Genomic DNA, 25,078 nt, shown 5'->3' on the forward strand with positions numbered 1-25,078 from the left:
TCTAACATCAGTCGAGATGACAGTTTATTCGACATGAAAATATATTAATTGCATACAATTTTGACACATCTCGCATGTTAGTCGGTACCGAACGATATGACAATCAGCCCCCGAATTCAGAGACGGTCTGTTCGAAAAGAGAAGAGTAGTGGAATATATTGGACTCCATACATTCCACGACTCTTTTTCCGCACAGACTCTATCTCTGAATTAAAAAAAAAACTGCGAATGCGTATGCGTATGCGTGACATGCGTGAAAAAAGTTTTCATTTACCGCCATTTGACGAACGGTTTATCTTTTAAGACGAAAGTGGAGGACCCGCGCGAAACTCGTTTGCATACAAACGTAGTCCTAATTTTCCTCTCTGGATATTAACATTGTTGAAAATATTTTAACACAACTTGTTCTATATCAACCACACCTATGCCCCTAAGTTAAATTTTTTCGAATTTTTAATTATTTTAAGAGTTAGGCTCAAATAAAATTTTGTTAGAAATCTGTTTTTCGCTCCGAATTTTTATAATAATACAAAAATCGAAAAAAGTCAAACGTAGGGGCATAGGTTAATATGCATCAAGTTATGTAAAAATATTTTACAAAATGCCAATACCTATAAAGGAAAATGGGGACTACGTTTATATGAAGAATCGGCCGTCCTCGTTCCTCTTAATTAGTATGTAAATATAAAATTATTTTTGTTGTTTTTAAACTAACTATAGCAAAAGTTTCGTGTAAAAGGAGCTATAGTTATTTCGGAAACGCCACCTCATATCCACGAGTTCCGCCAGAGAGCAACGATGGGGCATCGTCGGCTGTAATGATATAGTGAATATGGTATATATATTCCTATATTTTCTTACTTACTTAGTTAGGGGAGGGAAGGGAATTAAAAAATGGCATAAATCGTTTTACATAATATATGTTTAACGTTTCTTACATCAGACCTCCGTCATTTTTCAACCGATTTGAAAAAAATATATTTTTACTCAAATTATTAGCCACCTGCAATAATTTAAGTTGTGAATACACACCCCCCATACCTTTGTTTTTTCTCAACCATTTTAAAATTGCGCTCCTTTTAAGTTTTATGGCGCCAAACACAACTGCACTTGGTTAATGTACCATTATCTGTCCATATACCTGTAAACCATTCAAAAAAGGATATCATTCGATAGCTTATGTATTAGGGCACAAATTTCAAGCATAAATGCCAGGGAGAATTTCCACAATTACTCGAGAAATAATAACAAAAAGAAAAACTAGCTTTAGAAAAATACTTTTTTGTACATTTCATCTTTTCGAAATCGAGGTCGTTGACCTGTGCTTTTTTATTGTTAAATTATCATTTTACTGTACTATCGTTCAGGATATCAGCTAAACGTTATAAACGGAAATAAATGTCATACACTAAGGAAAAGTGACCAAGGCCTACAGTGCCCCAGGCTCGAATCAAACCAGCGTCCTCTGCCATCGCGGCAGGTGCCTGAGCCATTCGGCCACCTAGCTCACGGCGGCATAGGTCGAATGTTTACAAGTATATGCACCCCTTGTCTTTGGTCACTTTCCTTAGTATGTGACACTTATTTCAGTTATAGCTTACAAATAGTTGTTACGGTACATATGGTGCTACTTTCCGTGCATGTCGAAACTTTAAAGGAGGCATACGTACAGTAAAACGTTGTACGATACACGTGTCGATTTAACACTCCCTTCGATTGTGTTTTAATTTTTCACCACTTGTTGCGAATTTCCTATTTTCTGCACTTATATCGTAAATAACTATTTTTTCGTGTAATAATGAAACAAACCAAGCATTTGCTATTTAAATAATGAAATGGAACTGCGCATGAAGACCAGAATTGTAGATCTTGTGGCGAAATATGTTGTGAGGATTTTTGACCCCCTCCCTCCCTAATCCCACGTGAGATCTTTATCATTTTATATTTTGCATATAAATGAGTTTAATTCATGAAACAAAATACAATTTGCTTTATTATTCTTATTAACAGGACCAGACTAATATTTGAAATCGTTCACTTATTTTAGACTAAAAACATTTTTTTACTTTAAATTAATCTGATTATCAGAAAAAAATACAGCATTTTTGCCCGAAAAATGACATGGTCTTTACCAAAACCCCTCTCCCCCACGTGAGATTCGGCCCAATCTAGCGACTCCCAGGCGAACGGCCCCACAGTGGTCAATAATATGTTATCTCCTTGCACTAATCAAAACACACACTGTATTTAAGTTACGTGTACTCACTTGAAAGCCTTATCATCTTCTTGTCCATTATGGAGACCATTAGGTAACGGACCATGCTCGTGCAATTCGTGGAGATCTTTTTCGAATGGTGACGCAGATTTATCCTCGGGTCTTTCTTCTAAAACCATACCCCGCAGTCCCGCAACTACGCCAGCCACTTTTTCCCCTCCTCCAACGGTTGAAACTCCACCAGCTTCTGTATAAATTAAAGGAGTGCGTGTATAAGTAATCCACAGTTACTAAATAATCATTACAAATTTACATTAAACTAAAACTATATAAAAAAAAAACGTTCAAGTGCGAGTTCGTTTTACTCGCGCACCGAGGGTTCCGTACAAACTTTAAATTATCTCGTGTAACTATAAAGGCGAAACACTTTGGAACATGAGTACCTATTCTATTAGTTAGTGATGGGCTGCGGAAACATTCCCGCTACCAGTAAGTTTCCATTTGGGAATATTACTGGTAAGTTACCAATGTTACCAGTAACATTCCCAAAAGATGGGATGAAATAAGGTTCAGAAGTTTTTTTCTTAGTAGAACAAGTTATGTACATTCACGAATATTAATTGTTGAGCCATTTAGGGTTTACTTTACATTGGAGATTTCATAGCGTTAGTATTGATAACCAAATTGGCTTGAACAGTAAATGGGTCAACAATTAAAGTATATTTTAAACTTTGCCTTCGTTAACGTTTGCTCCCTTATGAACAGACATACATTTTTTTTTGTGGCACAAACGAGTGTTAGACAAAATGAAACATCGATAAATCTGTTATCGATAAGTCAGTCATAAATTAATAATTAAAAGTGTAATTTCTACTTGCTGTAAATTACCGAGAAATAACAAAAATGAACATCAATTACAAATCGGTACATAAATTTCTTTATTAACTACATATATTTAGTACTTAAAAATAAAAACGTAAACTGTAGTATACAATGCCAAAAGAATAGCTAACTACCAATATATCAAAGAAGATATCGAACGTAGTGTATTTCACGGTAGCTATCTTCTCATACAATGTTAAAAATATCCATAACTTTAAGGTAATATCGATAATGGACATGTCTTCATTCATTCATATTTCATTTTGTCAATCACTTTATTATACTACTATAACTTCTATGTCTGCTTATGAATATCGCGAACCAATAGGTAATTCTTTTATTTTAACAGCCGCATGATAATACTTCGGTTTGTGAATTGGCCGGCCGCTTCTGTGCCGGCATATTGAAAAATCTTCAAGTCTACGATGCTCTCTAAATGTTTTTATTATTTGGGTCATGTTTGACTAGGAGAATGTGAAAATATTTCGCTGAATCAACTCTTTTTGTCAGCAAAATTTGACCTACTTTGACGAAAAGTGGTAAAAAAATATATTATATATAATATAAAAACAGATAAACAGGCTACGTAATGCAATATTTTTATCATGATTTGATATTTTATAACTTGTTTAAGAACAGTGACCCAAGGGACAAAGCTGTCCCACACTTAAGTATAAAAATAAGGGTTCGTCCACTGGGTCACCCACTTTCAAAATAAAAATTTGAGGTATTTTTACTTCTGCCGGATCTGGCATATATATTAAGGATCTCGTTTAAGTTTTACTATGTTAAAACTTACAAAAGTTGAACGAGTAATGTTTAAGGGCAATTCTTGCAAAACACAAGAAAAAGTTTATTCACCCATTTAAGATTTTTTACACTTAATACTTGCCTGTGCAGTGAACACCACATGATGTACGTCTTAGGTACATAATTTCATCATATAATTCATTAATTTTCATTGTGGTGGCGCCGCTGCAGAGTTAGCACACCATGATTGCACTCGCAATGTTCCAAATAAATTCGCTCCATCGAGTAAAAAAAATCTCTACTACGGACTAGGGATCAAATATGTAGAGCAGTTTTAGCAGTGAGCTATGTAAAAAATGTATATAATGAATGCTTGTATTTCTCTATGTAAGTGAACTGTAATATTTTTTTGGAAAAATAAATTCTAATATGTATATAATTATAATTTTCTCCAAACGTTAATAATTTCTCTCTAAATATTTTTTTTTCGCACTTGCACCGGTTTTAATATTTTTGATCACTTTTAAGGCAGTTTACTGAAACACATCCATTTATAATGAAACCAATAATTCATAGGACTTTTAATTAACTATTGATTGATAAGCACTCTCTATTTATACTTGTTTTTATTAGTATTGCCCGCGACTTCGTCTGCATGGAATTTGTAAACTATGTATAATGGGAATCATTATATTCAAACTTTCACCCCCTTTTAACCCCCTAAAGGAATGACCAAAAATACCTGAAATGCGTAAAACATTATTTATTTCTTACAAAAAGTTAAATGTAGTAAGAAATTATTGATTCCCTTTATAAACTTCCATCCCCATTTTACACCCATACGGGATTAACTCAAACTATATCAATCGATTCATCGTTTATTGATTCCCTATATCAAATTTACACCCAAAAATTTCAGTCCCTTAATGGATTATTTCTAGGATAAAAACTATCCTACGTCCTACCCCGAGACTCAAATTTTCGTATTGTGTAGTGCGAATATGTATATATTGATTATATTTTTATTTTATTTCTGAGGAAGACATAAAGCTCTAGCTAGAGTAACAAAATAGGTTGCAAAATAAAAACAGTAAGCCAATTACATGTTTTCACATATGAAAAAGGATTGGAAAGTTGACGTTCGGCTTCCGACTGCAGCTGCATTACTGCGGCATTATTGGAAATATTTAACCACACTTTTACCACACCTTTACTCCTCCCACTTAAAGGTCAAATCGAATTGCTTTTTTTTTTCAGAGATGTTCCAAATTTGAATGTCATAACCAGTGATCGGTTTTTTGGATTCTCCCTTGCGGGATATCAAGCAGAAAAGTTAATATAGATACGACAGTTTCCCGCGATACCGAACAAACCGTACAAAAATAAAACAATTTAAATTATCTCTAAGGAATTTTTTACTCTTACATGGCAACCAGTTGAGACAAAAACTTCTATTCTTTTCCTAATCTCAACATTTTATTTAAAGCAAAATATATTAAAACCTCCACAAAGTATTAAAGCATATATATTATATTTTTTCCTACACGACAGATATATGCTTATATAAAAAATACTTCAAAATCTTGACATTGACATTTCATTATTTTCTCTGGATTTCAGTTCTAATTATTTTTGGTGAGCAATAAAACCATTTGACATTGTGGACATTGTTTTTCTCAAACTACCTCTCAGTTGAAAGAAGTGTAATTCACTTTTTGATAACGAACTCATTTATTCAAACAATTAACCCGTAGTAACCATATATTAGCTGATAGACACGCGTACTTACTCGCCGAACTTTTATCCAAACGGTACAAAATGTGCCGCTTTGGAGGCAGCAAATGAGCTGTCAGTGTAAACACTTGTGCTCATTTGTTCGATTTAGACAATAGAATGGTGAGTAAAAGTACTCGTCTATCAGCTACTTAGATGTTTTAAAGTGTAATAAAATAAACACATTGTATTTTTTTGCCTTTTTTAATAACATAAAGCCCGGATTCCCGGGGCATATCCATACTAACATAATGATTGAGGTCATTCACCCCATGTCGAATCCAAAAAACCGATCACTGGTCATAACCAAATCGATTTTGATGTAGTTTTGAAGCAATTACATCATTATCACGGATAATAAATTTGTTCTAACAAAACAGTTAATCGTAATGTTGGCCATTATTTACAGATTTTGAAGGCATCATAGTGTTTATGATATGTGTGTAGATAAAAATCTCTTCATCACACTTGCTCGAAAAAGATCCTATTTCATGCAGGTGTACTGAAGGTGTATTTTATCCCACGGGAGTTATGGATTGTGAAAAAAAAGATATAACTCCCTAGGGAGTAATAGCTTTTTTTACTTTATGTTACTTATACAAACCAAGTAGCATAAATGAGTTTTACTTTTAAAATACTGACGTTTATAATTTAATATATTTATTTATTTTGATTAATTTAACAGCCGTTTAAAATATTTTTACGTAATTTTCAATCGTGGCTGAATGCCGAATAGGTCTGTGCCTTCCGAGGCCTCACCTGCCATGAAATTATAAAATGGCGGACGAATGTTTAATATGTCACCGTATTTAAGAATTATTTCGCTTAATATTTAGTTTTTTCTTCGCAAGTGTGATGAAAAACATTGTGTGTAACTCCGGGGCAAGAATATTGCAATGTACTATTACATTAATATACAATGTACTTACAATGTACTATTACATTAATATACATAGTATACTGGCTTCATAATAAAGTTCTTACAAAGCTTATTGCTCAAAAGATAAAAAGTAATTTTGTTACCAGATATATACAGAGACGACCCGACTCTTTGAGCACCTTCAATGACAGACTTCTGGAGGTATACCCTTCCGCAGAGCTCGTGATTTTGGGGGATTTTAACGCTCACCACATTGAGTGGCTTGGTTCCCGGTCCACCGACTATGCGGGAAGGGCTGCTCACTAATTTACTCTGGCCTATGGACTCTCACATCTGGTACTTTCTCCCACGAGAATACCAGACATCGAGGACCATACAAGCTCTCTACTGGATCTCCTGCTGACCACACGCACGGATGGATATTCCGTAACAGTGAACGCGCCCCACGGTTTATCCGATCACTGCCTCGTTCGGACACAGGTACCATGCGCGCGATCCGATCCACCTCGACCAACTAGCTCGCGGCGCGTGTGGCAGTATAAGTCAGCAGATTGGGACGGACTGCGTGAATTCTACGCAGCGTAGCCGTGGAGGCAGCTCTGCTTTACATCAGAAGATCCTGACTCCTGCGCAGCTAATGTCGCCGAGATAATATTGATGGGAATGGATTGTTTCATTCCCAACTCAGTAATAGCTGCGGGAGCAAAGAGACGTCCTTGGTTTAATCGGCCCTGTAAAGAAGCTTCAGTTCGCAGGCAAGCCGCTTACAGAACTTGGATCAAGGCCGTCGCTAATAAGGATCCGAACGTTTCTGATGTGAAACGTAAAAACACATTCACTGCTAGGAACCCACCTGGTGGGCGCTCGTGAACTTGGTTCAGATGCCGGACAACCCGCTGGGCGGGTTGTTTTGTACGCAGCTATAGACCACCGGTTTCTGGGGTAGTGCGCCGTTTTTTGTCTGGCAGTGAATGTGTTAAACGCTGTCTCGAGGTCCAGTAAAAAAGCCATTGCCAGGGCCAAATACGAATTCGTCGGCGGAATTTGTGAGAAACTAGCGGACTACCCTACTGGGAGTCGCGCGTACTGGTCGCTTACCAAAGCTGCCGAGGGAATTTTTTGTCAGTTGTCCTTACCACCACTGCGAAAAGCTGATGGTGATCTGGCCCACAGTGCAAAGGAGAAAGCCGATCTTCTTGGTACTCTTTTTGCCTCAAACTCGACCCTAAGCGACGACGGTAGCGCCGTGCCGCCCACCATCCCGCGGTGCGCATACTCTATGCCAGAAATCTCTATCATGCAGACGGATATTCGGCGGGAGTTGCTATTCCTGAACGTCCATAAGTAGAGCGGGCCAGACGGCATATATGCAGTTGTGCTTAAGCGGTGTGCTTATGAGTTGTGTCCCGTGTTAGCGCGTCTTTTCACGCTCTCCAGCAACAAACGGCATGTTCCATCTTCGTGGAAGACGGCCCTTGTGCATCCCGTGCCTAAAAAGGGCGATAGATCGGACCCATCGAATTACAGGTCTATCGCTATCACCTTTTCTTTTTATACGCAGAGGGAATGCTTTTACGCATCATCCCCAGGCCATGGGATGTCGGGCCTATAGTGGGGGGTATGTGGGATTCACAGCTCTCGCACCTTTCTAAATCAGAAAGGGGAGAGAAGACTACCCACTTAACTCTCTGCGGCGTTAGACCCTCCTGCCGGTTTGGGGAGCATCGTGGGGTCGCTAGAATTCTTCCACGGTGCTCCCCCGGTCGCTAAACGTTAGCACCCTCGCGCCTAAGGAGGAGGGGTTGGTAACGCTGCAACCCCTCCCCAGACGGGTAGAGCCATATTGCGGGTCCCCTCCCCGTAGCTCTACTGGGGAAGCAGGCGGTTAATATATTCCAACCTCCTTCTTCCCCTTCGCCTACGCCGTAGCGGGTGTGCGTTCACGTCGTCTTCACGCACTCGCTCCGCTTCCTCCTTTTTCTTGATTACTATTTCGCAAAAGGAGGCAACCGCTGTCCATTGTCTCTCGCCGCGCAACATAGCAGACACCACATTGTGCAGCGAGAGGTCTCCACCACTTATTTCGGCATTAGATATTAACTGCCGTCTCTCCATTTCCCATTTTTGGCACGTCTCGAGGGTGTGTTGGGCCGTGTCGTCTGGGTCCCCGCACTCATGACACACCGATGTGGGCTCCCTCTCTATTCCATGCAGGTAATGGCCGAAGCAGCCATGTCCAGTCATTACCTGCGTTAGCCTGAAAGTAAGGACACCTAACTTTCTTCCTAATCACTCGTCTATTGATGGGAGGATTGCCCCTTTCGTGCGTGTTCCATAGGGGGAATCCTCCAACTGCTCCTTCCATCTCTCCTTAAGACGGTCCAGCACACGTCTTTCCGCCTATCGCTATCACCTCCCTTCTCTCTAAAGTAATGGAGCGTATAATTAACGCGAAGCTCCTAAGATACCTAGAGGAACACGAACTGATCGGCGACCGCCAATATGGCTTGCGCCACGGTCGCTCGACTGGTGATCTTCTAGTGTATCTCACACGCCGCTGGGCTTCGGCCATTGAGAGTCAAGGTGAGGCATTGGCAGTTAGCCTGGATGTAGCGAAGACGTTCGATAGGGTCTGGCATCGGGGTCTCTTGTCGAAATTACCATCATATGGACTGCCGGAGGGTCTATGCAAGTGGATCGCTAGCTTTTTGTCCGGCAGAGGCATACGAGCCGTAGTAGACGGAAGCTGCTCTAATAGCATGGACATTAACGCTGGCGTTTCAAGAGGTTCTGTGCTGTCCCCAACGCTGTTTCTGCTGCACATCAATGACATGTTGTCTATAGACGATATTCATTGCTATGCGGACGATAGCACTGGGGATGCCTTTTACACAGGCCGCGCCAACATCCCTCGTCCTGAGGTGCTGGAGAGCCGTGAAAACCTTGTGTCGGATATTGAGAGCACTCTATCCAGAGTTTCGGTGTGGGGTCGGGATAATCCTTTCGGCCGCGTATGTAACCGAGTTTTGTAACCAGGTACAAAATAAGAAAATTTACTCTTTTCTCATAACCAGTTACAAACCAGTAAAAACATTTAGAGACTTAGAAATATTTTAATACGAAAGAATTTATATAAGTATAAGTTACAATGTCATTAAAGCCAGTAGAGTCGTTGAAATTATGGATGGAAGTCTAGGAAGTTGATATTTCTGAGAGATAGTGTTTAATGTTAAATAATTGTAATAGTTCTGAAGTGTTAAATTTTTTATGTAATGTAATATGTAATATAAATTGTCATGTTTGTGTCACCACAAACACCTGTCTTTATGTGTATCTTTAGCGATAAGATGTTATAAAACTTCGAATGACGTATTTTTTTAAGGAAAAAATTAGTTTTAGACAATATAACAAAACACGTTCTCATTATTTTTTCCTGCTTTCAAACATATACTCAAACCAGCCATTAACTAGCAAGTTGCTTGAGCATCACTTTCTATAGGAGTTGGAAGATTTAGTAATGTTTTAGTACTTTGCGGGAGAATTTCTCCCAATAGGTTGAGTTTGGGCAGCTAAAAAAACACATGTCTAATTTTAAACTATTCTATAACATATATAAATATAAATCAAATCGGAACCGGATGGTTGGGTATCTTTCCTTGTAAGTTTGTAACTGGTAACGAGAAAAGACAAAACTTTCTTCTTTTGTAACCTCACAGCGGTTACAAAACATAGTTACAAAAACGGCCGAGAATGTTTGAGTTTGTAACTGGTTATGAGAAAAGAGTAAATTTTCTTATTTTGTATCTGGTTACAAAACTCAGTTACATACGCGGCCGAAAGGGGGATAATTTAGTCTGGTTCAACTCCAGACCCAAGCTTGCGCGTTTGCCGCTAAGAAAAGCCCATTTACTGTGGTCCCACAATTCCAAGGCACAACCCTTACCATGTCTGGGACTATTGTATCGTCTGTGTCGATATCTCCAGTGACGTCCAATTCCGTAGCCACCTGGCAGGAAAGGCTGCGCTGGCATCTAAAAAAACTCGGTGTGCTCAATAAAGCAAAGCGATACTTTACTTCAGGGCAAAGACTGCTGCTTTATAAATCGCAGGTCAGACCCCATATGGAGTACTGCTGTCACCTTTGGGCAGGAGCACCTGGATGCCAGCTTGGGCCCTTCGACTCAATCCAAAGGCGTGCTGTACGAATCGTCGACGATCCCGAACTCACAAGCGGTATTCCTTTAAGTCTAAGAAGAGACTTTGCCTCCTTATATGTGTTCTACCGCTTCTACAATGGGCTGTGGTCTGAAGAATTGTTTGTCATGATGCCCACGGCTACTTTCTATCACCGCAACGCTCACCGTCGGCAGGGTGTTCATTCTCACACCTTAGAACCTAAATCACTGCAAAATGGTCACGCACTGTGCGGTTTAAGAGGAACTTCCTCCCACGCACGCTCCGGTTGTGGAATGAGCTACCTGCCGAGGTTTTCCTAAGTAGTTATAGGGCTTAGCAAAAACAAACTGCATTTTATGCAGAAAGCAAGCCGCTTTGCCCAGTGATACTAGGGACCAATCTGAATAATTTTGTCCGAGGAAACACAAATTTCAGCCACTGGAATTTAAGATGGCAGACCTTTTCCAAAATGGCGACTGCAAACCTTAAAATATACACACAAAACGGCTGCACCGATTTTAGTGATTGATATATCAATCAATTCGTATTGACGCCTATAAACGAAGAAAAATAACCGGCCAAGAGCATGTCGGGCCACGCTCAGTGTAGGGTTCCGTAGTTACTCTTCCGTCACAATAAGCTAAACTGGAGCTTAAAGTATAGTAAATTGTTAACCAAGGAATGAAACGGTACCTTTCACCCGAGTTAAACAAATAGGCAAATTTGCATAATCAGTACCTAATTAAAGTAAGTCTTTTTACTATGAAGGGAAAACTTTTTGCGATAACTCAAAAACAGCTAAACTGATCATGTCCGTTATAGTTTTCATTTAATGTCTTTCTTAAGCTCTACTTCCACGATTTTTTTCATATTTTTTGGACCTATGGTTCAAAAGTTAGAAGGGGGGGACACATTTTTTTTTCTTTCGGAGCGATTATTTCCGAATATATTCACTTTATCAAAAAATGTTTCTTGAAAACCCCTATTAGTTTTGAAAGACCTTTCCGACGATACATTCTAGGGTTGAAGCGAAAAAAAAATTTCACCCCCATTTCATTATGGAAGGAAGAAGTATATTTGCAATTTTATGAATTTGGACATAACGGCGCTGAAACCTCTCAATGAAAATTTGATGATATGATATCAATAACACCAAAACATCTGTATCGGAAGATCTAATCAAAATACGCCTGATTCCTTGTTCTGCCATATCTTTTGCGTGAAGTACGATGCGGCCATCGGCTTCTTCCGCATGTTTATTTTCTGTTTTAGGTAACTTTGTCGTTCGAAAAAAGGACGCTTATTTCCTGCATTAGGAATGCACACGAACAACACAACGCCGAAATCAAATAATATAATGGAGCAATCGGTTTGACGCAAGATCCTTCATCACTCCGTCGATTTATGACGGCTGAACCCGAAATCTCTCGGCTCGGAAAGCAATTTGACTCAATACAATTAAATGCTGTGGGATAATATCATCGCTATACTTACTCAACCTCGTTGTATATATTAGATGCGTATATCGTATACGAGTTAAGTATAGCGACGATATTTAGACGCACATTTATATAACACTGAACAAAATGTTTGTGGTCCGACATTGAATTATCGCTGCTCACAACAAAATTTACTTTATTGCCCACGAAGAGTGGCCGTCCTCCAGCCCGGACCTTAACTCCCTGGACCATGCCATATGGCAGGTTATTGAGGAGAAAGCCTGTGTTAAACCCCAGACAAATCTTGACTCCCTCAAGCTGGCCATAGCTAAGACAGTGACGGAATTAGACATGACAATCGTGCGTGCCGCTATTGATGACTGGCCTCGTTGTTTGAGGGCCTGTGACAAGGCCAGAGGAGGCCATTTTGAATGATATTGTCATATGTAATTCCTGATTTTGTGTACTTCATTTTAATATATAGTTTATTCAACTTTCGTTCGTATATTTTATGTAGATAAAGATTATTGCAGTAACAACAGAATTTAGTAACCAACTAGGTACTAAGGAAATGTAAACCTACTTACTAAGAAAAAAGTAAGAATATGGAATATTACGCGAAACTCTACGCAGGGGGCGCCACTACCACAATCCATCAAAATCTAAGGGTCTACCGCAAAACAAGAAAATCAAAATTTCGTTATATAACCTCTCTATCACTCTTGCCGCCGCCGAGCCCGCCAGGGCCACCCGCGCCGGCGCTGGAGAGACGACATAGAAGAGTTCGCCGGTGGCACCTGGCCTAGACTCGCGCAAAATAGGAAATCGTGGTCATGAATGGAGGAGGCCTTCACCCAGAATTGGGTCCCCAAAAACTGTGTATAATTTAATTAAGTTATTTTAGATTTTAAAAGAATTTTACCTCCATTTGAATCTGTATATAATATATCTATACGTGAAATTCGTAATTTGGTGACATATAATTGGTATTTTTAATTATTTTGTAATTTTAACTTTGTATACACAGTGGAATTTTTAATGTACTGATTATATAATAATACTCACTTATATTAATTTTAGCTAATAAGCAGATAATTTAAATTAAATATCAATATGATTAAATTGTAATTAAATCCACATCTATGTTTATTTACACAAATAAATTAAAGTAAATACAAATTAAACATACTATGTAAATAAATTAAAAGCTGAATTGATTGATAATACTATAACTATGCACAAGTACCAATATAAATAGTTTAACCATTAAATTTATTTTGAATAATTATTAATTTATACTTAGATTACAAAACAGAAAAAAAAGGAATCAATAATATTTTAATCACTTGCATGATATGAGTAAGACAATAATATGATTAGTTAAGTAGGTATTTGATGATGAATGATAATCGATTCTATATATTGTAATTGTTTGCTTGAATTTTATGTTTTTTGTGGGAATAAATGGCTTTATTATTATTATTGTCTGTCTTTTACAAATTCTCGGGACCATGGGATCCCGGACATTTGAAAGGCGTGCGTGGGGCCGAAGCCAACACGTAGAGGCCCCTTGTAATAAGACAATTTACTCTAAATGTAACGTGACACCAACCGACGATTATCCCTGTTCACACTATAGCAGTGCACCCAAGGTCAAGCCCCGGTTCTTGTAGGACTATTGTAAAAAAAAGGGTACCAAAATAAACCGGGCTATTGGGTTGAGTTGCAAGTGGACTGGTAACCGAGACTATGGAGAATACTATGGCACCTGCCCTGATCATATGTTTTTAAAAACACGACAAAATGGGCAGGTGGTGACTTGCCAACTCACAATATGGGTCCCCGAAAACGGCTGCTCGCACGGAGTGACAAGGGGACAACATTGCGTGAGCGGCTCAGGGTGTGGAGAGGTGTACGCCGCTTTCTACCCAGTGGCTGTAAGCAGCTACTGTGCCAACTCGCGTCTTAAGCAAATTTCACTTCCACCCTGCGAGCTTATAGCTCTGACACCCCACTCTGGACGGCCGGTAAAGGCAAGCCAGAGGTGAGAGTCCTGCGGCCCCTGCTCAGTGCTCACTCCAGCCGGCCAATCAAGGCAAGCCGGAGAGGGACCTGGCCGACTCTTGGGGGTATGGGACCCAAGGGACGTCACTTCCCATTCAGCTCGCCACAAAATAAAATAAAATTATTAACAAAATATTAACAAGCTGCCCTGGGGGCTTTTCTTTGTGTATTTTAGACATAAAGTTTCTGTAACATTTTTATGGTATGTAGACTTTACTCCTGGCCGTTCCTTACTGGTACCAATAGGGAACAAGAAAGATTTAGCCAGCTAGTTTTTTTAATTCATAAGTGTGATTTCTGTGGAACGTTTCTTCTTAAAGTTACCTGGATGTATTTCTGATTTCGGTGGCAGATACTTTTTTTTTATTACTTGTATTTGATTTCCGTGGCACGTGTTATATGGATAACATTCAGAGGATCAATATAATTTAGTGTGAACAAAATGTTTACTTGTAAATTCCTGCGGTGATCCCAATTTTTTTAATGTTTTTTTTTTTGTCTTAATTTAAAATAAACGTTTATTTCTTGTGGCGAGCAAACTATTGTTTCTCTTATTTCTTGCTACAGTTGTTATGTTTAACAACTGTAGCAAGTCTGTAGACTGTTATTCTGACTAATAAACCATCGGGAGACAGTTTCTAACGTGGTTAAGTCACCAGTTATGACGTCATCAAAATGGCGGCTGCCGCGTTCAGAATATTGCGTATACCACAGAAAGTATGTCACATGTATGCTTGTGTGGGGTGCCAAAAAAAGCAAAATTAAATGCGCTACAATATTGTTCATACATTTGACCTTGTAAAAACCATAGTTTACGAGAAATTTTAACTTTTAATAAATTTTGTCCCAAAGAAATCCGATTTTTGTTTTTATCAACTTAAGTTAACTTTACAGTAAAACATTGTATCAAGGTATGAATGCTACATTAATAAGCTACAAAATTCCATTAAAATTTTGAAAATCAGTTTATAAACAAGCAAATTCCACTAATTTTGTTCAATACCGGATGACACCACCGAGAGTCATATAGCTGTTTCAATACAATTTGCAACGTAAATGCTCAAAACGACGTTTTTATCCCACCGATTTATGGCTCATAATCCTAGATATTAGACACGCGTGCTTTTTCAGTATATTATAAAACTTTGGCTTTTTCATTATATTATCCGACTGAGTTAAGAAGGTAACTGATTGCAAATAATATGCATGGAAACGGAGCCTTCTGAATTTGGTTGAGTAATACATTTTTTTAAACCAACTTATTAGGTTTCAAATGTTAGTTCAAATAGGTTTTATCACACCAAACATAATTTATAGATGACGATGGTAAGAGGCCCGACGGAATGATTCTTGTGCCCTGGAGTGTTGGACGGCCCCTTATTTGGGACGCAACGTGTGTGGACACCCTGGCACCGTCTCACCTCGGCTCAACATCATTGAGAGCGGGCGGGGCGGCCGTAGCCGCCGAGGCTGCAAAATGCCGCAAATATATAGCTCTCACTGACCGGCATATATTTGTGGCTTTTGCAGTCGAAACTCTAGGACCGTGGTGCCCAAGCGCTCATAAAATAATTCGGCAACTTTCAAAAAAAATCATTGATATCACGGGGGACCGTAGGGCTGGCTCCTTCCTCGCCCAACGGATCGGCATAGCGATCCAAAGGGGGAATGCAGCCAGCCTTATGGGAACCCTTCCACAGGGCTCTGACCTGGGTGATCTAGCTTAATATAAACATATTGGGCTAGGTCACCCATGTTTTTTTTTTTTTTTTGGGTTTTAATTTTAGTTTTGTAGGTAGTTTTAATTTTAGGTTACATTTTATTCTAAGTTTGTTATTATTTAAATATGTTATTGGTTTTAATAAAAGTTCATTTATAGATTAAATTATCTCGTAAATTACATTAATGAATAAACATAAAATTTTATCGATTTGATCTCCATCCGTCGAATAGAAATACAAATATATTAGCTATTTAATTTTTTTTTTAATTGGCTGTTTGTCGATTTCGTTCGCGCCTTTGCCTTGCGCAACCATTTTCCGTATTTGTCATAAAATTGGAATAGTTTTGCATGTTTTTAGTTTATATATTGACGAACATGTCATTTTCAAGCATTGAAAATGAAGAACACATAAAATTGACGCTGCCAGTAAAACTAATAGAGGCAAGAGCCGAGAACGATAGCTTTTACCATCAAAATCGGGTGAAAAATAATTAGCGGCATATGAAACTTTTATTCAATGGAAAATCAGCAAAAACGCCCAGTCGTTCTTGGAAAACGTGTTAGTAGCTTATTCCAATTAACTGGCGAATAAGTGCCTAAAAGCCCAGCACGCTTTGGTGCAATTATTTGATGTTGATACTGTAAGCCACCATTTTGTAAATTGTAGGTACCTTTACTGTTTTGAAAAAAAAAAACTGATTTATAAGTTTTGTTTTTTCCTCGCAAGTGTGTTAAAAAACGTCGTATGAAACGCGTATGCATTGGTCATTACCCACATCGGCTTTCGTATTGCGCGCTCGCTTACAGCTCGCGCGCACAATATCGCCTCGTGTGTAATGACCAACTTAGCACTCTTGTAACATAATGTACTATTAAGTAAAGGTACCTTGCTGAACGATATTTTTAGTAATGTTTTCCATAAAAATATTATTATTAAAACCAAATTAAGAATACTGAGATCTTTTTTTGTAATTTACTCCGGATCTAGCTAATTATAGTTACACACTATATAAACAAAAATATTAATTTTTTACATATTATTTTGCCCCATAGTATGGACCTTCGCATGCAAAAAGCATAGTGCATTTAAGTCCCTATTTTACGCACCGACACCTTGTGCAGCGTTCTTTGCACTTGCAAGACAATAGCTCCTTTTCAATCAGGAAGGGTTTTTTACAAAGGGGGGTACGCTGGTCCATCATTTTTCTTTTCTCAACCCCAATTGCAAGGATCTAGCATTTGTGGGTCGCTATTCAGGCAATTGGTCCAAATGTGGGTCTGGTAAGCCCTTTTTATATGCTGTAGGAGAGCATCCGGTGTTGAAGGAATAATATACTCGATCGTTCTGTTTTTTCGTTAACAAGATCTTCCTCGCAGTATTTACATTATTTGTGTCACTACTAGGAAGTTACATGTAGGGTTAGCAATTCGAATATTCTAATTATTCGAATATCCACCAAAATAAATATCCGAAAATATTCGAATAATTAAACTTAAAATATCCAAATAAATGGATTTAAATAACACAGTAATAACGTTTTTGACTATGTTTTAATACAAAGATGTTACCCCAAACAATTTTAAATGATTACTTGATTACTATAATAGCTAACATAATGATATCTCTAAAACCGTACTTGGGTGAATCAACTTTTTTTGTTTTGTTATCCTGTCCCGTTGTCCAAGGGACAACAGTGGCACAGTTTGTTTGAAGAGACGTTGTATGCCGTTCTATTAACATGCTTAGTAGGGGGCCCATTATGGACATTGGTTATAACGACCACAAAAACGCAAGTTTGATACATTTAAGTACCATAAAATCAGTATTTCAATGAACTTTTGTCCCCTGGACAACTAATCGTAACCATGGCAACGAGTGACGCTAAAAAGTTGATTCTCCCACTTAATAAGGAGGGTTTATATATATCATCTCACTGTTTTATGAGAGTGCTAACTTTGCATTATGGCACTCTAGCATCTCAGCCGTTATCAACTCCATGCTTATTTTAGCGCCAGTTTTACGAATTGTATTACTTGGATTCAATATTATGTTTCATTTATAACTATCCGATTTTATCCGCAATATTCGAATAATCGGATAATACAAATTTAATTATTCAAACTATTTGAATAATAAAATCGGACGGATATTGCAAACCCTAGTTACATGTGAACAACAAGTTTCAATGAGCGCAAATGCTGCTGTTTTGGCATTTTCGATACGAATGCATGACTTCGGACTAGTAAGTATGAAAGGCTCGCTTTAATTCTATATTTAAAAAAAATCTTTACTGTGTACCCATAGAGTAAAGATATTATCAGAGGTAATTTGACTTATGACAAACTGTGACACTGGAATGGCAGATGGTTTGAAAGTGTGCATGTAGACGTGTGATACCATGTAAATCATATTCTCCCTGATGTAATAATTATTTTACAATTATTTTTAAAATAAAAAAATGCTCTGTAAAAAAAATGTTTGACAATAAATATGTACCTGATTGAACAGGTCTTGAAAATGCGTAATAATGCATAATTACTTAATGCAAAAATTATTTAAAATAATAGTATTTAGCATCGTAATGATATCAGTTCGTTTTTTTATTTATTTATTCTATTAACTTGAAACATATCTTTAAACCATAAGTTTTAAACAAAAAATATGTTGCAGATCGGACGACATGATAAACAATGATCGAAAATTTATAACTATCGATTATTTATAAATATATAAATAATCCTAAAATATTTTTTAAACAAATATAGACTAAATTTACAAATATATACTTTTATACCTCCGAGGTATATGCTTTTATAAGTCTTAACACATGCGCACCATAACTACGGACTCAAATTACATGCACCGCGTTCAAAAATTTATAAAATCATAATATTTAATATTAGAAGAAATCGATTGTTAATCCTGGCAGCTTCCTCGCTCAACGAATAAGCGTTGCAATTCAGCGAGGAAATGCTGCCAGTATCTTTGGCACTATGCCCCTTTAGATATAGATTTTTAATTAGTTTAAGTTTGTATTGTACCTATATTTTCATTTTACTCTAATTCTTATTAAATGTTAATTGTATAAATAAATTGAATCAAGTTGTTAAAGTTTAAAAAAAAATTGATAAAAGGTATTAAAGATATCTGATTTTGAACAAAAAAAACATATACATAACAAACAAAGGTTTACTATCAAATATTAGTCATAAAAGCGTCATTAATCTCTTTATTTTCGGGAAATTACCATACCAACTTATTTTGAAATTCACAATCAATAATTTATCCATTTACCTAAATAATCTCTTATACTTAACGATTTAATAAGAAGGGCATCAGTTACCCTACTTTCGGGAAATTACCCTATTCAACCTACTGGTCATACTCCTGTTCCGCAGAAATTGAAATAAAAATATCGTGATTTTACTTACGATAACACGATAATTGATAAACTTACCTATGAAAAGTTATCCCATCTCTTTTTTCGTCCGATCTGTATAATTCTTACAACACTTGACCACGCATGTCCGGCATATTTTATATTTTTCTTCCACCAATTTACTCAAATGACATGTGGATCCGACTGACGGCAAATTGGTGGATGAATGAGGGCATAGAGATAACTGTCAATGTCTGTGTGTCACGCGTACATACTAGGAAATTGGTGGATGATGGAATCCTAGTTGTGTTTCACCGAAACTCCGTCCGCAGAATTATTAGTCCAAGTGGTAGATTTTTACGCTACTGGGTTACAGGGCTATAACCGCGCACAACCAAGTTCGCAAATTGCGGGCATCTTTCCCTGTCACTCTCATTACGCCCTAATTGGAGTAAAAGTCACTTTGGTGTTCGCGGTAGGCCCTCAGATATTTGTTGATTTGATTGTGTTTTATTTTGTTGATATTTTGCATGAATATACGATTTTTATTTCTTATTAAAAAGTATGCCTTTTTTTCTCTTTAGTAACTATTTCTTTGTTTTTACATGAACGGTTATATTCTCTTTAAAATTAACCCACACACTCATAATTTACCTTCAACAACATATGGTTTATAACGGCTTGAAACAAAAATCCGTAGGTGTGCGATTTCCGTGACGCAGAGTGTAGTTAATAAAAAAATCATATTGCTGGCAACACTGGCCTATTAATTGACGCGTAGCTAATATCAGTCACGCATGAGCCGGCTATGAGTGCGGATGTGTTTTTTGGTGGGTCAAAGAGAAACTTCGGTGGTATAACGGTCTAGGAAAGTCCTACAGGGATGTAATCTTAAAAGTAACTATTATGCAGTTTAAAAACGATGTAGACGAAATCTCAACACGTTATTTGTATTAATTTTGCAATGATGTCATAAACGACTTTGCCCAGCATAATTCGGCAAATTGTAATGACAGGCCAAGCAAAAAATACAATTGCAGCAACACATTCCCGGGAAAATGGCTATCTTAATAACGTCCGTCACATACCTGTAGGAGATCCTCCCAAGACGTACTCCACCATCTTTACGCCAAGGCCAGCTGTATCGCGTGGCGATAAGATACTTCCAGCATCGCCGCCTGGAAATGCGACACCCCTACGAGTGCCAATCATCGGAACGCCAACATTATGTTCTATGGCTAGAAATATAAAAAAAAAACTTGTTTCAGGGATCAATCGTACAATTTTTATTACTAATTATTTTTCAAACTACTTCGCCCGTAACTTAGTCCAAGTAAACGTCGTTTAGGAAAGAAAAAAGCTTTCAACGCAATTTTAACCTCCCTTCCGAGGGTGAATCAAAAAATTATTAGAATTGCATATTTATAAAACCTCTTCTGTCTTTACTTAAGTTTCATTTTAAGGTGTCATTATGTCGTCTTATTTGACAATTATTTTTAATCTAATTACTCCCGTCATTTCACTGTCATAAATCTTGACACGAATTACATCAATTATTTCATGCAATCGCATTTAAGTGCAACTATGGAAATAAAGGAGTTACGTGCGGTTATTATAGTATTGTGTCTGAAAAAACAGTCTACCAAAGATATTTTTTTGGATATTCAGAAGACAGTGGGCACTGATGCTTTATTCCAGGGGTGGCCAACTTGATTAGACCCAAGATCTCCTGTTTACTAACGAAACCCTGTGCGATCTACCAATTACATACTTCTTGGAACCTTAAATGAAACTGGTCTACGTATTTATATTTTTTGCCTTGCCACGATCGACTGTACTAACAGTCGACCGGTCGATCGCGATCGACCTGTTGGCCACCCCTGCTTTATTCTATTCCACAGCTGCTTAATTTAAAACTTAATTTAAGCTGTAAAGACGAACCCTGCTCATGACCGCCTTCCACCTCAGTTAACGAACTATCAATGGAAAGTCGGCCAAGTGCGAGTCGGACCGGCGCAGGATGGGTTCCGTACCATTACCTCGAGATTGGAAAGAAATATTTATTTTAATCTGTTTTTAGTGTTTGTTGTTATAGCTTCAACAGAAATACATGATCTCTAGAAATTTCAAGTGGCTAACTATCACAGTTCATGAGATACAGTCTGGTGACAGACGGACGGACAGTAGGACGGACGGACGGCCGGACAGCGGAGTCAGTAATAGGGTCGCGTTTGACTCTTTGGGTATGGAACCCTAAAAACTATCACTGAAATTTTAGAAGACAGGTGAATAGGGATTGCAATCCGGTCCGGCGGATCCGGTAATCCGGCCGGATCCGGCACTTTTCAGGAGCTACCGGATCCGGTATAATAAAAAAAACGCCTAAATACAGCACGCGCTGTGCGTTTCAGATGAGGAAAAGGCAACGGATACGAGGTATGAAGTGGAACAGAACAAAAAACGAATGAAAGAGTTTAAATTTAGTAAGATAAAAATATATTTATTATGACGATGACTGGGAACAGAAGAGGATTTCTTCTTCTTCTACATAAATACTGTAATAGAAGGAAAAATGAAAGGATGGAGATGCCATGGAAGGCATTTGTAATTTATGCTAAAGACAAGGTTAATGTCGTGTCATAATGTTGTGATAGGAGTTTAACCGACTACAGTTGGGCTCATCAATATGTGTGAATGAAGAATATATGATATTATTGATAATCTTTAGTTTTCTCCGATATATAATATAGTTTCTTTTCTATTCAAATTTAAGAGAGAATCTTTTGTCTTTACAATTTCATCCAATCTTATGCAATTTCCTTCATCTCCTGGTACATGCTACTCTACGTCTAGCCAATTCTTTATTTGATCTATGTAACTTTTCTTACGGAGTCCCTTTCCGCGATGGTTTTCAATCCTACATTCTATTATTTTTCGCATGAGATCGTCGTGTCGTGTGTTGTTCCTTATAATTTGACCAATATACTATTTCCATAAATTAAAAAAGTACAATTTTTTTAAGTCATACAGTCTACTACTTTTTCGGACAAATAAATTAGAGCAAGATAATACTAGAGCGCATTTAATATCATAATTGGTTAAAAGTAAAATATCTTCGTTAAAAGTAATAAATAATAGTAAGCGTAGGAGTTGAAAATAGAGTTCCGGTTACTCTGGTTATAATATTAGCGGAAAATCGTTGAGCATTAGACTTTTTGTTTGCCACGATATCTATTGTCGAGTAGCAGTACTGAGAGTTCCGCTACTCGATGCTAGATGTCGACTACGAAAATAATAAGCGCTTTGTACGTACTTCTTATTTCTCTATGCTAGAATGGATGTCAACGTTAGAGTTTGTGAGGAAAGAGAAGAGTCGTGGAATGTTCTCTTTCCGAACAGACTCTACAAAGAATTCAATCAAAGAACAGTTACGAAAACTTGTCCTTTCAAGGAGCTCCAATTCCCACCCCACATCCCATCATCAGGCTTTGGAAACTAAGCAAATTTATAATTGTAAACGAAAATTTGAGCACTTTTGAATGGTTAAATATAATAAATTAGTAAATTACCGATTTTAATTTTTTTTTAATGTGATATTGACATTGTGACACTCTTAAGAAGTTATTTATTAACTTCAAATTATAGATTTAGGAATACGTATTACGCAAAAAACTAGAAAAATATGTCATTTAATTAACTTTTATATCTCTATACCAAACCGGATCCGGTCCGGCCGGATCCGGCCGGACTATGGCCAAAATCCGCCCGGATCCGGCCGGATTGAAAACCAATCCGGTTTGCAATCCCTACAGGTGAATCAGTTTTAGATATTAGCAGATACCTCTAGATTTCATTTGTTAGTATGCAATAAATCTGTCTTTTGTCTTCTAAAACAGTGTTAGAATAATGGATTTCACAAATGTTAATTTTTTAACCAAGGTTAACGAATACTTGCGTTTGGGGATTTCAAAGCAATCTCAAAATTATCCATGTGGGCACTTTTTATCGGCTATCCCTACTCACCAGAGTTAGCACCGAGTAATTTCCCTTTATTTCCCTACTTGGCAGTGGACATCCGTAGAACTAATTTAGATGACGATAACACGCATCAGCCTGCTGTGGAAGCGTTTTTCGAGACTAACGATTTTTTTCTGACAGCATAATAAAACTAAAATAACCGCAGTATGTATAGCAAAATTAAGGAATTTTGTAGAATGGTTAAAAAAACATTTTCCCTTCTTTTGTGACCCTAATAACTTTGTGATTCACCCTCGTAAGGACATAATTTTATATGCATATATTATAATCGTGTTCAGCTGTACAATTGAAGAACATAAATATTTCGCACTAAAGCCCTGAAGTCCTATTACCAAATATAATATTTTTGGCGCAAACAAAAAAAATACCGATTATGCACTCATCAGAAAAAGTAATCATAATAATCATAATTATAATAATTTATTTATAAAACCAATTTATACGTCATTGATAAATAATTCATAGTATTTACTACAATATATGATAGTTATTACAACCAGTTCTGATATTGCTTTAGGCGAAATTTAAAGGATTACATAATACGTTATAATTACGTAATACAGTATTACGTCACCATTCAATTTCATGTGCACCTAGTATCTTTGTTAACCCTTTGATCGCCACAGTGGTCAAGGCACAACATAGGAATGACGTTTTGGTTGCTTTGCACCTTAGTTTAAATTATCTCTTTTAGATTTAAAAACGAAAGTGACAAAATGCCTAAATCCCAGAATAGCATTTTTTTTTTCACAAACTATCACATTCTTAAACTGCCAAAATTCAAATCGACGTGGTATCATAATGCTAAAACGCAAGTACTAATACTTAAAAGTGAATCCTGTTGCTTTCATGCCACATTCACATATCGCTTGCCAAACCATTGACTTTTGACGCAATTTTTTGAGTGCTATCCTGCAGAAGAGTATATTCATGTGGCAGTAAATAGGGCTGAAGTGAACTTACAGACATTATTAGATAAAACCGCTGAGGGACTAGTGCAATCACAAAGACAAGTCATTGCTAATTTTCCCTCTAGTACATCATTTCCGCTAATTAGCAAAAGTAAAACCGCTGAGGGACTAGTACAATCACAAAGACAAGTCATTACTAATTTGCCCTCTAGTACATCATTTCCGCTAATTAGCAAAAGTAAAACCGCTGAGGGACTAGTGAAATCACAAAGACAAGTCATTGCTAATTTGCCCTCTAGTACATCATTTCCGCTAATTAGCAAAAGTAAAACCGCTGAGGGACTAGTGAAATCACAAAGACAAGTCATTGCTAATTTGCCCTCTAGTACATCATTTCCGCTAATTAGCAAAAGTAAAACCGCTGAGGGACTAGTGAAATCACAAAGACAAGTCATTGCTAATTTGCCCTCTAGTACATCATTTCCGCTAATTAGCAAAAGTAAAACCGCTGAGGGACTAGTACAATCACAAAGACAAGTCATTACTAATTTGCCCTCTAGTACATCATTTCCGCTAATTAGAAAAAGTAAAACCGCTGAGGGACTAGTGAAATCACAAAGACAAGTCATTGCTAATTTGCCCTCTAGTACATCATTTCCGCTAATTAGCAAAAGTAAAACCGCTGAGGGACTAGTGAAATCACAAAGACAAGTCATTGCTAATTTGCCCTCTAGTACATCATTTCCGCTAATTAGCAAAAGTAAAACCGCTGAGGGACTAGTGAAATCACAAAGACAAGTCATTGCTAATTTGCCCTCTAGTACATCATTTCCGCTAATTATCAAAA

General features: G+C 37.4%; 1 protein-coding gene across 5 annotated transcripts in view; it reads right to left on the reverse strand.

Annotated features, from left to right (window-relative positions):
• LOC133528258 (maternal protein pumilio) overlaps nt 1–25,078 on the reverse strand; it is a 476,367-nt gene that overhangs the window by 367,504 nt on the left and 83,785 nt on the right. For 4 of the 5 annotated variants that reach the window (XM_061865566.1, XM_061865575.1, XM_061865591.1 and 1 more), the window contains 2 exons: nt 20,371–20,520; nt 2,267–2,462 (listed from right to left, as the gene is read on the reverse strand). In XM_061865566.1, coding sequence (XP_061721550.1) covers nt 2,267–2,462; nt 20,371–20,520 — 346 coding nt within the window. The remainder of the gene's footprint in view (nt 1–2,266; nt 2,463–20,370; nt 20,521–25,078) is intronic. The other variant, XM_061865583.1, reaches the window with a different exon arrangement.

The sequence above is a fragment of the Cydia pomonella genome, chromosome 1 (genome assembly GCF_033807575.1).
Source record: "Cydia pomonella isolate Wapato2018A chromosome 1, ilCydPomo1, whole genome shotgun sequence".
Classification (NCBI taxonomy): domain Eukaryota; kingdom Metazoa; phylum Arthropoda; class Insecta; order Lepidoptera; family Tortricidae; genus Cydia; species Cydia pomonella.